Consider the following 13,056-nt stretch of genomic DNA (forward strand, 5'->3'; position numbering starts at 1 on the left):
GTATTACATAGGATAGTACAAATTATAGCTTTGAAAATGTAATAGTATTAAAAGTTAAACAACCATATCTTCATTACGCAATTCTTGTGAATGGAAAGCGCATACATCGAGTGAAGATATCAACTTGGTCACATGAATGTCATGGAGAATAACATGTAATTAGCTAATCCTAGTAAGAACAAGAAAGAAACAATAACTGTTTTTGATTAAACAATTTGTACTATTTCTTTGAGGAGCATAGAAGTGTGTAATGCATTGATAATTTACCATGGTCATAGCTATGTTACCTTTTTTTCCTATAGAGATAAACCTAAATATTCTCTTAACATATCTTGAACAATGTATTAAAAAATATAAACAACTTTGTAAGGCCATTGTTCTTACATTAGAAAAATGAAATTGCAGCATACCTGGGGCCAAATATCCTCGTGTGCCTGCAAGCATACTCCAATTAGATGAATCTGGCTTTACAAGTCTAGCAATACCGAAGTCCGAAATACAAGCCTTGTATTCTGAATCAAGTAGAATATTATTACTTGTTATGTCTCGGTGCACTATTGGCGGAGCGCAATCATGATGCATGTATGATAGAGCATGAGCAATATATTTTACAGCATCCACTCTCTTAGACCAATCTAATTCAGCGGCACCTTCGCTTCCGAGAATATTTGCCAAGCTTCCTCTCTCCATGTATTCACAAACAAGAAGCTTATGTTGAGCATTGGAGCAAAAACCATAAAGCTTCACAATATTCCGATTGAATCTGGGTTAGTGCCCGTATTTCATTCCAAAAAGTTTGCTTGCTTGGTGAGTCTTCAATTTCTAATGCATGAAATTTCTTCACAGCTACCAACTTGCCGCTTGGCAGCAGTGCTTTGTAAACACTAGAAAATGCTCCAGTGCCAATGCAATACTTGGCATCAAAATCCTCTGTTGCTTGAATGATGCCATTGTATGCATCTTCTCCATTAAAGTTCCAAATAGAGAATCCACCTTCTTCAATACTTGCATCATTTCTCATATATTTCTTCCACAGAATTAGCAAAACAAATACAACAAATAAAGATAAGATACTAGGAACAGTTATTAACAAGACAAGTTTGTGGTGCTTATTTGAATCATCTTTGCTGGTTGTATGGAAGCCACATGAAGGCAAACCTTTCACTGAACCACACAAACCCTTGTTGTGGGCGAACCACTCCACTGGAGCATTCTGAAAAATTCTGTTGTTGGGCAGTGGGCCTTCTAATTCATTGTATGATAAGTCTACAAATAACAAGCTCATCATATCACTCAAAGAAGGTGGAACATGACCGGTTAGCTCATTGTGTGATAGGTTCAGAACTTCTAGCTTATCTAGTTTGCCAAATTGTGATGGTATCTCTCCAGTGAATGAGTTGTGGCTTAAATCCAGAAAGTCTTGCAAGTTTACTAGATTTCCAATTTGAAAGGGAATGCTTCCATTTAAATGATTGTTTCCAAGCTTTAGCGATTGAAGTTGCACACAGTTACCTAATTGTTTTGGTACCCTTCCTCTTAGTTGATTTGCTGACAGATCAAGAATCTCCAAATTAGATAGCTCTCCGAATTCTGGATATACCTCTCCAACAAGTTGGTTGTTGCTCAAAGTCAAGATATAGAGATTAGTTAACTTGCTCAGATCCTTTGGAATCTCTCCCAATAGATAGTTCGAGGAAAGGTCAAGTTGTTGTAGTCGAGTCAACTTTCCGAGTTCTGCTGGTATGCTTCCGGTAACCTTGTTGCTGGAGATTCTTAAGAGCGACAAATTATGACATCCTCCCCAATTTGGCGAGAGCTTACCAGACAATTTATTGAAGCTTAAATCGATGTACGAGAGATGTGGATACACTCCAAGATTTTCAGATATATCCCCAGATAGTTGGTTCTGCTCGAGTCGGACTCTGCCTAGGCTTGTACAGTTTTTCAAGCTTTTGGGAATTGGACCTTCAAAATGGTTGTTGTTCAATGTGAGATAATATAGAACTCCTCCTTTGCATATGTCATGGGGTAAATGGCCTGAAAAACTATTGTTCGACAATAGGAGAACTTTCAAATTTGTAATATTGTTAAATTCCCGAGGCAAAGAACCAGATAGTCGATTGTAGAATAAGCGCAAATCAATAAGGTTTGTTAAGCTTCCAAAAGATGGAGGGATCGAGCCAGACATTTGATTAGCGGACAGCGCCAACGTATTAAGCTTCCTCAAGTTTCCTAATTCATGAGGAATTGGTCCAGAGATCCGATTTTCAAAAAGGTTCAAGAATTCAAGCTTGGTTAAATTTCCGACACTTAGCGGGGATGGAACCATCTAAAAGGTTGGTATTGATATCCAAATATCTCAAGCTTACCAAATTTTGTATTTCATGAGGAATTGGTCTAGAGATCTGATTTTCAAAGAGGTACAAGAGTTCAAGCTTGGTTAAATTTTCTAAGTTGTTGGGGATGGAACCTGCTAAACTATTTTGTGCGAGTGATAGCTCAGTTAACTTCACTAGATTTCCTATTTCATGAGGAATAGATCCAGAGAGATGATTGCCCCAAAGGTATATAATATTAAGCTTGGTTAAATTTCCTAACCAACTGGGGATGGAACCGGATAAATTGTTTGATGAGAGTGATAGCTCAATTAACTCCGCTAGATTTCCTATTTCATGAGGAATTGGTCCAGAGATCTGATTTTCAAAGAGGTACAAGAGTTGAAGCTTGGTTAAATTTCCTAAGTTGGTGGGGATGGAACCTGCTAAACTATTTTGTGCGAGTGATAGCCTAGTTAACTTTACTAGATTTCCTATTTCGTGAAGAATTGATCCAAAGAGATGATTCTCCCAAAGATTGAACCAGTTAAGCTTGGTCCAGTTTTCCACGCTAAGAGGGATGAAACCTGTCATAGACTATTATTACCCATGTCTAAATAAACCAGGTTTACGAGATTCCCTAATTCGGGAGGGATGGAGCCAGATATCCCGTTGTTGGAGCAATACAATAATTGAAGCCGGGTTAAATTTCCCAAAGGAGGAGGGATGGAACCTGTTATATGGTTGGTGGAGATTGTCAACTCCAAGAGACTCTCGAGCCTTCCTAATTCCTTAGGGATGGTACCTGAAAAGTTATTCTGGGATAGGTATAAGAAGTTAAGCCTTGTCATATTACTTAGCCAAGGAGGGATGGAACCGCTTATCTGATTGTCGCTAAGATTGAAGGAGTTGAGCTTTGTCAAAGAGCTGATTTGTAGTGGAATTGTCCCTATGAAGTTATTAGTGCAGAGATCAAGAGAGGTGAGCTTCGAAAGAGCAGATATGGTGGGAGGGATGCTTCCATGGAGCTCGTTGAATGTGAGGTTGAGACTAGTAAGTGATGACAGGGCGGAGAAGTTGAGTCCATTCAGCGTTCCTGCCAGACCCATATGGGCCAGATTCACCTCCCTGATCACATGTCGGCCTTGACGTGTGATGTTGCATGTGATTCCAGTCCAGTTGCATGGATTGGTATCGAGGTTCCAAGATTCAAGTGATCCTTGGCTCTGGAGGCTGGCTTTCCACTGGAGGAGGGCCCTCCCTTGGGATGCAAGTGAAGCTGATGCCAAGGCAAGAAGAAATGAAAGGATTAGAAACAGAAGAAGGGTGGAGAGGAATTTTGGAGATGACACAGATTCCATAGCTAAGGTTCTGATAGGCCCAAGGTGTTTTAAGGTTCTTGTGGTTGTTGAGAGAGAGTTTGAGGCCTTTTATAGCCAATATCTTGTTGCATATTCCTTTGCATGTCTACCGTAAGGGACGGGTGATAGAAATTTTTGCGATGCTTTTAATATTCCAAGCTAAACGAGGGTTGGGGGATGGTGACTTTTCCCAAACCCTACGGAACCGGAATGGACTTTTCTAACATGTCATGCTCCATTCAACCAATGGGTGACTGGCATGTAATCAATATCGGCGGGGCCATCATGTCCGCCTTGTTTTCAGTTTTATCTCTCACGTCTGGCCTCTACGCCAAATGAGTCTTGGCGTGGCGCGTGGTGCACGCGGCGCGGATTAAGGTGGAATGCATCACTAAAAGCCAAAAGAAAGGGATAGCATTTGATCATTAAATTAAAATGAATAGTGGGAGTTTTATAACCTTTAAACACGTATCGTGGTGAAGAAAGAGAGCATCCTCGAAATTAAAGAATCCTCGAATTTTCTGGACCTACAGAATGTTGGTTTAGCAAATCTACATTTAACCATTGCACATATATGGCGTCGGTATTGCAAGTTGCACAAATCCCTTCATGCCGTGTCTCGTAGAAAATGTTTCTTATGGAGAAAAAGAGTGCCATGTAGCATTATAAATATAGAATATCAAAAAGTGCAAAGCCTTTGACAGATATTGCATTTCAATCTTACACATCAACCCATGCTCCAATTTGGTTAAATTAACAAAAAGACAACCCAAAATGACTATTGGGCCTCACACCGGTATGAGGCCCAATAGTTCCACATCGGAAAGACTCAATTCGGAGCCTGAGCATTTGAAGCGGGTGTTTCCTAATTCTGTAGATGCGTTTTGGGTGGAAAACAAAACCGGAGAGAGATCTGAGCGGTGTGTGCGGCGCGTGTACGGGCCCCGAAACTGGACAATATCTTACAGGGGAGCCCCATGTTCCCCTCTTATGTGGCCCCCACGTAGAAACTGGGTGCCGCACATGCCCCGCAGAGGCAGCGCGTGCGGCGCGCGTGTGGGCCTAGAACCGGACAATATTTGGCAGGGGAGCTCCGTGTTCTCCCCTCATGTGGCCCCCACGTGGGTACTGGGTGCCTCACGTGCCCCGCAAAGATGGGGGCGTGACACTAATAACTAGGAATTTGAAGGCCCCAGGTACCTGCACACATGTGAAACTTGATAACGAGGACCGACAAAGCATAGTGGTTGCCACCTCGCCAGCACCCAGCAGGTTTTAGCTTTCTAGGAGTTGTGCTCAATGGACCAATATGAATTTTGACTAGGTTGCAAACTTGACTTGAGAAATGTTGGCTAAACAGGCCAATATTCCTTTTGTCCTGATGAATTATAGCCTAGAAGACTCGCTAGTCTTGCAAAAATGTGGTCCCCATTAATCTGTGACTCGGTGCAACTCATGGGGACTAAAAGAGCAGAAAACTAACGCCAGTGTGGTGGGTTAAAGGACAGGAATCTCTAGATTATTGTCGACTTCTCCCATAAAGGAGATTGTTACAACTGCGTCCCTTGATATTCGAGCCTTTAATACATGTATAGCACTTGCAGCTCTCCACAGTGTAAAATATGCACAACAAAGGTTTGGGACCTAACAATAACTAGGATATGTAGATATTCATACGGAACAGTAGCGATGTCACCTTAATCCCTCATCTATCTAGGGTCATGGTGTAATGTAAGATGAGTGGCTAAGCTTGCATTCTTTAATTTCGAGGATTTTCTCTTTCTTCAACGTGTTTAAACGTTATAAAACTCCCACCATTCATTTTAATTTAAGAATCACATGCCAAATCTTCCTTTTGGCTTTTAGTGATGCATCTATTTCTCAAATGGGATGGAGACGGCAGTGGAAGTGTGAAAACCCAGAAAAAAAAAAGGAAAGGGTTGACGGGCTGGCCCGAAAAGACCGAGCCCATCTCCCTTTTACGATCGTGCCCTAGGCACGATCGTGGAAGAGGAGCGTTGCAGGGGGCGGCGTGAGTTGATTCGTCGGAGGAGACCAAGCGCCGGAGAGGCGACGGTTCCGAGATCCGGCCGGCCGCGGAGGAAGCCCTAAAGCCCTCCTTCCTTCGGTGAAGACCCTCCACAAATTAATCGGGTGAAGAGAGGATTTTGATCCGAGCTCGCTCAAGGAATTCCTCCACCGATTTCTCGCCGGAACACCCCGTCGGACCAAGGTAAGCGTGACTCCTTCCCTTGCGTTTCATTTGCTAGGTTTTCGGATCGTGTTGGTGGGGTTTTGGCCGGTGATTCGTCGGAGAAGAGCCCGAAACAGGGTACCCCTGTTTCGGCCTCTCTCTTCCAGAGCTTGCCGCCGCCGGCCGCCAGGTTGGCCGGGATCTATGGTCTTGGGGGTTGAATCGGGACTGTGGGAGGGATTGCAGGTTTGGTTGGAGATGGGGGGTGGTAGATCCGAGGTCTTCTTCCTCGTGATCCCGTCCTCTCCTCCTCTTCCCCTCGTTGGTTGGCCACCGGCGGCGACGACGGCGGTCGTGGGCCACTGTGGCTACCGTCGGGTGGGGAGGGAGCCGAGCCACCATCAGGGTGGTCTTCCATTGATGATGGAGGAGGGGGAAGGGAGGAAAGAGGTCCTGCCGGTTCTTGGAAGAAGAAGAGGAAGGGACCACCTCTTCCTCCCTCTCTTGGCCGGCCACCATCGCCGGCGACTGTAACAGTGGCGGCCGGCGACGGTTCGGCCAGTGGTGGCCGAGGGTCAGGAGGGTAGTGGCTGAGGGTTGGGAAGGTGGTGGCTGCTGCCCTTGGACCAAGAAATAGGGAACGGGAGATGTACTCCCATCCGTGAAGAGAGAAGGGTCTTCTTTTCTTCTCTCTCGTTCATCCTCCTTTTGGTCTTTTCACCGAGACCGGCACCCGTCGCCGGCATGGCGGCGGCCATGGCTGGCAACGACATAGGCCGGTGGTACAAGGTGGGGGGTCGGGCCACCCCGACTGTCCCGAGATCTGGAGGGATTGAGATGTTTGGGGACTTGGTGATGGACCCCATAGCAGATGTGAATTATAGTTTAAAATATTTAAATATTAAATGATTTAGTTTATGATTTGTAATTGATGTTGTAGGAGAAGAGTCAGCGGTGCCAGGAGATTTTGATCAGGGGACTCAGCACCCCAGCGCGTAGGTTGTGATTCGGATCCGTGTTTGAGTCAGTCTACAATTTCTTGTAAGAATCCCTACATCTGAGCACCTCTATGCATATATTTGATTTATCGTTGGATTTATTTTATAATTATGTTGTTATTTATTTTATTAGCTGATATGGTACCTATGAGGCATGCATTTTGTTTATTATGAAAATATTGAAATAATTAAATTGGGAAGAAATAGCATATTTTTGAGAATTTATGAAAATATGTGATGTGATTGAAATGTGATTAACATGTAAAACTAGATATGTAAAATGGGTTGGACTGACCTTGTCATGAAATAGCCTCTACGAGCTTATGCGTAGGATAGCTGCCACGAGCTGATGCGTGGGATAGCCTTTACGAGCTGATGCGTGGGATAGCCTCCACGGGCTTATGCGTGGGATAGCTGCCACGAGCTTATGTGTGGGATTTGCGCAGTCTTGGACTGGGTTATGATCTTGGTTAGTCTAAAGTCAGAAGTGAAAAATCTTAAAACTTGGGAATCAGAGTAATATGAGATGGATCACATAATGTGAAAAAAAGATTTATGTATATATACTTGTTATATATACTTGTTGTTTGTTGAGCTTTTTGAATGATGATATGACATTTATTTGTTGCTTTGATTATTTTATTATTATTACTGTGTGTGGCTGTTGGGATTCTTACTGGGCTGGAAAAGCTCATACTACACTTACTTTCTTTTTCAAAGACACTGGATTTATAGAGTCCATCTGATGGAACGAGAAATGAGATCGATATGGAGTCTGACTGCTAGATAGTTAGAAGTTAATTTATCTTTTATTTATGGACATTTGAAATTATGTAATTAATTAGTACATTTTAGTTGGATTTGATTTAATTACATTAATCATTAATTTTGGCATTTATGTGGATATTATACCTTTTAGGCCTTACATGATCTCTAGGGTTTTACTTTAGGGATTATGTGGCCGTGTCACGTGGTCGACCCGAATGATGAATTTGGGGCGTGACAGGAAGAAATTATATTCCACACCAATCACGGAAGATATTCATAAGCGGACTGTATCCGCTGAAGGATAAGTTCGAAGCCCATAGCACTAGCACCAGCGGACGGTGGAGGCCAGACTAGAGGGAGATATAACTGAAGACTTTTTATTGACGCAGAGATAGAACTGTACATGATGGCAACATAGTGCCCAACAAATGGAAGAAATTATATTCCACACCAATCACGGAAGATATTTATGAGCTGGCAGCAACCACTGAAGGATAAATTTGAAGCCCATAGCACTAGTGGGCATGGTCTAGTGGATGCTTTATTTAGATGAATGATGTTCGGTGGGGCAGGCTACTCATATTTTTCTTACGAACCTATGGGATTCCATGAGACATGTTTGACGAGAGTTTTTTTTCAAATTTTCTGAGAATCGATTTTCTTTCGATTGAACAGTCAGATGCCGACAGTAGTTGTTGCCTATGTGAGGATCCATGAGGGCATATGTTTAGTCCCACATCGGTTATTCATCGAGAAGATCTTGGATACTTATACAGGATCAAGGAATTCAAATAATACCTTCCGGCTAGCTATTTTGGGTGAGCTCCTGAGTTGATACAAATAGTATTAGAGCAAAACTCGGCCCATAGCCTATGTGGACTGAGGTACACTACAGTCGGGTTCATGGAGGCTGACCACGGGCCTATCATGGTATTTGTGATTAGATTTGAATGGATTTGAACTTTTAGCCTGATGAAGACATCAGGGCTTGAATGGGAAGAGTATGTAAGGATCTGTGCGGGCGTGTGTTTAGTCCCACATTAATTATTCGCCGAGAAGATCTTGGATGCTTATACAGGATCAAGAAACCCAAATAATACCTTCTGGCTAGCTATTTTGGGTGAGCTCCTGAGTTGTTACAATGTAAATGTATACTTCTTTTGGAAAAGCTTGCTAAACGACACGTTACATTCATCTTTGGCAAAAAAAAAAAGTGTCGACAATCACTAACCTCAGCCATCTGTTAATTGGTCCCAACAGCTGGATGTCCCTTATTTTTCTGATTAACAAAAATGAGATGCCTTTGCTGTCCTATATTGCATATCAGATTTGGTTGGAGTCCAAGATTGATTTTAGTGAAGGCAGCCACTCTAGCCTACAACTTCATTCATATGACTGCCGTGATGGATTATTTGATAGCAGGAAAAAACTGTGGCTCCTATCTCGCAACTTCTGCATTCTCTCGAATGATTTATATCTCTTAGGAGCCACCATCTTCCTTTTTCCTCGAAGTTAACTTTGATGGCTTTGTTCTAAATAAAGGTGATTATGGTGGAACTAGCTTTGTTATCAGAAGTACAAGCGGTTTGCTACTAGTAATACGTGGCATCAGACTTTTTGAGACGATGGTATCAATGGCAGAGTTGCACGCTACATGAGAAGGATTGATATATGGGATGAAACATCTGAAGTTGCCCATATTATACTTGAAGGGGACTCATTGGCAGTAGTTATGCAGCAATCAAATCCATCAACTATTGAGACTAGCTTCCATCCATTGATACTGGAGAATGACTACTTTTTCTTATTTCTTATAAAATAAAATATGTCTATAGAAAAGCTAACAATGTTGCTAATTGGATAATGGTATATATGGTAAATCATACGGAAACTATTTTATGGACTGTTGCATCGGATATCCCTTCTAATTTCATGCATATTGTATTTTTTGATTCATATGGATGTATTTTCACTAGATTGCTAGCCTTACCAGGAAAAAAAAAGGAAAGATGACCATTGTCTCACTTATAGATTGCACGGTTAAAACCCAAAAAAAGAAATATACGCCATATTCAAATTTGTGTACCAATATAAACAGTATCTAGTTAAGCAGTATTTGGGATAATATTTTATTTTTTGTTGTTAACTATGAAATTAAATTCTATTCATAATGGTAAAAATAATGATGATTATTTTTATCATTATCTTATTTTTAAATAATTTTAATCTAGAAATAGTTAAACATTATAAAACTACAACAATTGTTGCAGTAGTCAGCAACGAATTGAACTAGTGGCTTTCATAACTCCAAATAAAAAATGCAAAAACTAGGCGCTATCCTGAAGGGACTATGTCGTTAGTCAAATCTTGATGCAAACTCTCTTTTCCATAGAATAAATTATTATCTAAACTAAGTATGTTTTTTTTAATACACCAAACTAAGTATGTTCGATGAGTCAAGCAGAGCTGGTCTTGGAGTTCTTTTCATGGAAGCTGCCAATGGATGACTTGGACGCAACAGATGTGCCGACGTCATGCGGGTGGTGAATGCATGACGTGGATCCCGCATGACGTGGATCTTTTGAATTAATTACCAAGGGAGAGTTGATTTTTTTTTTTTTTTGTGACTTGAAGACTGCAGGTGGTTTTCATTGTAGTTGTCCAGCATCAAGCCTAGCATACTCCTTGCTTAGCGGTCAGTGCAAACAAACAAACGATGTCGGAAAATTCCATTCAAAGTCAGGGCGGGTGATTTTTTCCGCATTCTTCGGCGGGAGTTTGAGTCTGGGTCAGACTGTGCCTAGATCTGGCACTTGGAACTCCACCCAAGAGTAGCACTGTTCCTCTGGAAGGTAGTTTAAGATTGTCTTCCACGAGAGCAGTTCTTAGTGGGCATAGACTGAGGGTTCCCGCGGAGTGTGGAGTTTGCGGTGTAGACGAGACGGTAGACCATGCCTTGTTTCAGTGCACCTAGGATAGGGCGACTTGGCGTCTGACAGGGTTTCCGCAGGAGGTATAGGGATATAGGGATCAGTTCTTACTGGCATGCGTCGAGGTTCGGAGTCCCCACTATTTCACCAGGTGGCGACTCGAGCGATTTGCACATCCTATCAGATTTGGCTGGCCAGGAACGTTCGAACCTTTGGCGAACGTAGTATGTCGCCGAGACTTGTGGCGGAAAGCGCCCGTGTGCAAGCGGGAGCTCAGTTACACTATCCATGTTGGAGGTTCCTTGACAGCTCGGGACATCTGAGGTTTTCATTCTCTTCGATAGCATTCCGTACGGTGTTCTTCACCGAGGAGCCCCCACCCTTGAGTTTCCTCAAGGTCAACTTCGATGGGTCTGTCTTGTATGGTGGCAAGAGGGACGGTGCAGGTTTTGTTATTCGGGACCCGTCTGCCAGGGTCATAGCTGCAGAGGGCAGTCAATTCTTTGACACTTCGGTTCCGAGCGCGGAGTTGAGGGCCACTTGGGCGGGTCTTCATCAAGCCCGGTGTGTTCTACAGGCTAGATCTATTGTTCTGGAGGGTGACTCAGCCACGGTTATCAGCTGGATCTGTGGAGGACTAAGGGGTGACGGTTGCGCTCACCCATTACCTCGGGATATTTGGGCAATGGTGAGGGATGAAGGGGCTTTTTAGGCCAAACATGTGTTCCGCGAAGCCAATAGGGCTGCGGAATGGGTGGCTGCTTATGTTGCTTGTCACTTCGGTTGTACTCTATGGGCTGGGGATGGAGAGTTGCCCCTGGCACTTCAAGATATTCCGTTTTTTCGATTTTATTGGGTATATTCATACTCGTCAGGTATGATCCAGCCGCCCTAGCAACAAAAAAAGAAGCCTCTTTTCTTTGACCTTATGGTATGCATGACCACAATTATACATGAGCTAATCACCTATGAGACTGATTCCTAATTTATGCAGTCAATTAGTCATAGCTTGTTCCAAGATCGAAAGTTGATGTTGTATGATTGGTTTAATCTTAGATTTATTTCACAGGAGTTAAATCTACAAACTTTTCTGTTATTCTACAATCTGATTCTCGTCCTTCTCGTAAGTTTATTCGGAGCACTTGAAGGAGTTGCCGGGCCTCTACCTCTACAATTGCTGGGCCTTTTGCGTGAAGAAGGATATGTTTGGATCATGCAACAGCCATTTTTTTGAGATTTATACAAGCGGATGGATGAACATGTTCTGAGTGCTCTGAAAGTTGTTTGGAGCATGATCAAATGGTCAATGATGCAAAAGAAGATCAATCGGAAGATACAACCTGAACCCCATCGTTTCATCATTGGAAAAGTTGGCAGTGTTGGCTCCAAGCATATATATACAGGTTCTATTTTAGACAATCGCAAGCCATATTAGATTGCCTAGATTTTTTTTGGATCTATATTGATACGAAATTGATAATGAGATATATTAATTGAATATTCATAGAAATAAACATGACCTGCAATTCTAAATGGCTAGACGCCTTGAGATGTATAGGAGACTTCTAATGTAAGAGATTCGCTACTTTTTTCTCTTAACATGATGAGATGAGGATTAGTGGGATACAGATGGTAATTCTTTTTACATTAATTTTTCACAAGTGTTTGCTCTGATGGGCAAGTTACAAATTTTGTTTCTTTTCGTTAGATTGTGGTATGGAGCAAACTTGTAATTCATTTATTGGTTGAGTGTTGAGGTGGACATGTGGAAATAGCATCTACGAAAAATCAATCAAATAGATTCATTAGTGTGAGCATTAGCAATACGATCTTATAAATGATTTATGATATTAAGTGCTGAATAATTGTAATTCTTTTACCATGCTACCTTGTTATGTCTCATGAAAATTAGATGAGTTATTGTGAGACCCTGGACTGGGCCCAGTCTACTTGACCAGCCTGGCCACCTAACTAGGGCCTCATTAGCGTCGCACATGAGGGCACTGGGAAGAAGACTCCAGCCTCCCTCCCTGATTGCGGTGAATCAGAAGTTCATCGCGATCTAGAGATCGACCAGATAAGGCCTACGATCAGTTATTTAAGATCTCCTTTCCTTCTCCTTCGAATTGATTCAAGATTAAGCCATCAGTTTCGAGCCCTTCCTCCAACCTTCTCGCTTGTCTTGTCACCAGAAGGAGTCATCAGAACCCTCATCGAACCGAGCTAAGCACTCCCCTTTCTTCTTCCTTTCTCTCTTCTCTTGTTGTAGGACGATTGGCTTAGATTTGGACGGCGAATCACTGGAAAACAGTCCAAAATAGGGGAGCCCTGTTTTGGTCCATTCTTTCATGTCGTCGCCCTTTGCTCGCCACCGTCAACCACCAAGGTTAGCCGAGCTTCCTCCTGTTGCCGTCAGGGATGGCCACTACGGCCGCCCCTGGATCCCATCGAGAAGGAAGGGAGAGATGGACTCAACTCTTTTGGAGAAGA

General features: G+C 42.6%; 2 protein-coding genes across 2 annotated transcripts; both read right to left on the reverse strand.

The window, feature by feature from the left end:
- Window positions 1-709: 709 nt before the first annotated feature.
- On the reverse strand, window positions 710-2,329 carry LOC103717954 (MDIS1-interacting receptor like kinase 2-like). The gene has a single exon (XM_017845403.2). The coding sequence runs from the start codon at window positions 2,327-2,329 to the stop codon at window positions 710-712; it is 1,620 nt and encodes a 539-aa protein (XP_017700892.2).
- Window positions 2,330-2,905: 576 nt separating this feature from the next.
- Window positions 2,906-3,703, reverse strand: LOC113463446 (probable leucine-rich repeat receptor-like protein kinase At1g35710). The gene has a single exon (XM_026808793.2). The coding sequence runs from the start codon at window positions 3,674-3,676 to the stop codon at window positions 2,906-2,908; it is 771 nt and encodes a 256-aa protein (XP_026664594.1). The 5' UTR covers window positions 3,677-3,703.
- Between the last annotated feature and the right edge of the window lie 9,353 nt (window positions 3,704-13,056).

The sequence above is a fragment of the Phoenix dactylifera genome, unplaced genomic scaffold (assembly GCF_009389715.1).
Source record: "Phoenix dactylifera cultivar Barhee BC4 unplaced genomic scaffold, palm_55x_up_171113_PBpolish2nd_filt_p 001725F, whole genome shotgun sequence".
Taxonomy (NCBI): domain Eukaryota; kingdom Viridiplantae; phylum Streptophyta; class Magnoliopsida; order Arecales; family Arecaceae; genus Phoenix; species Phoenix dactylifera.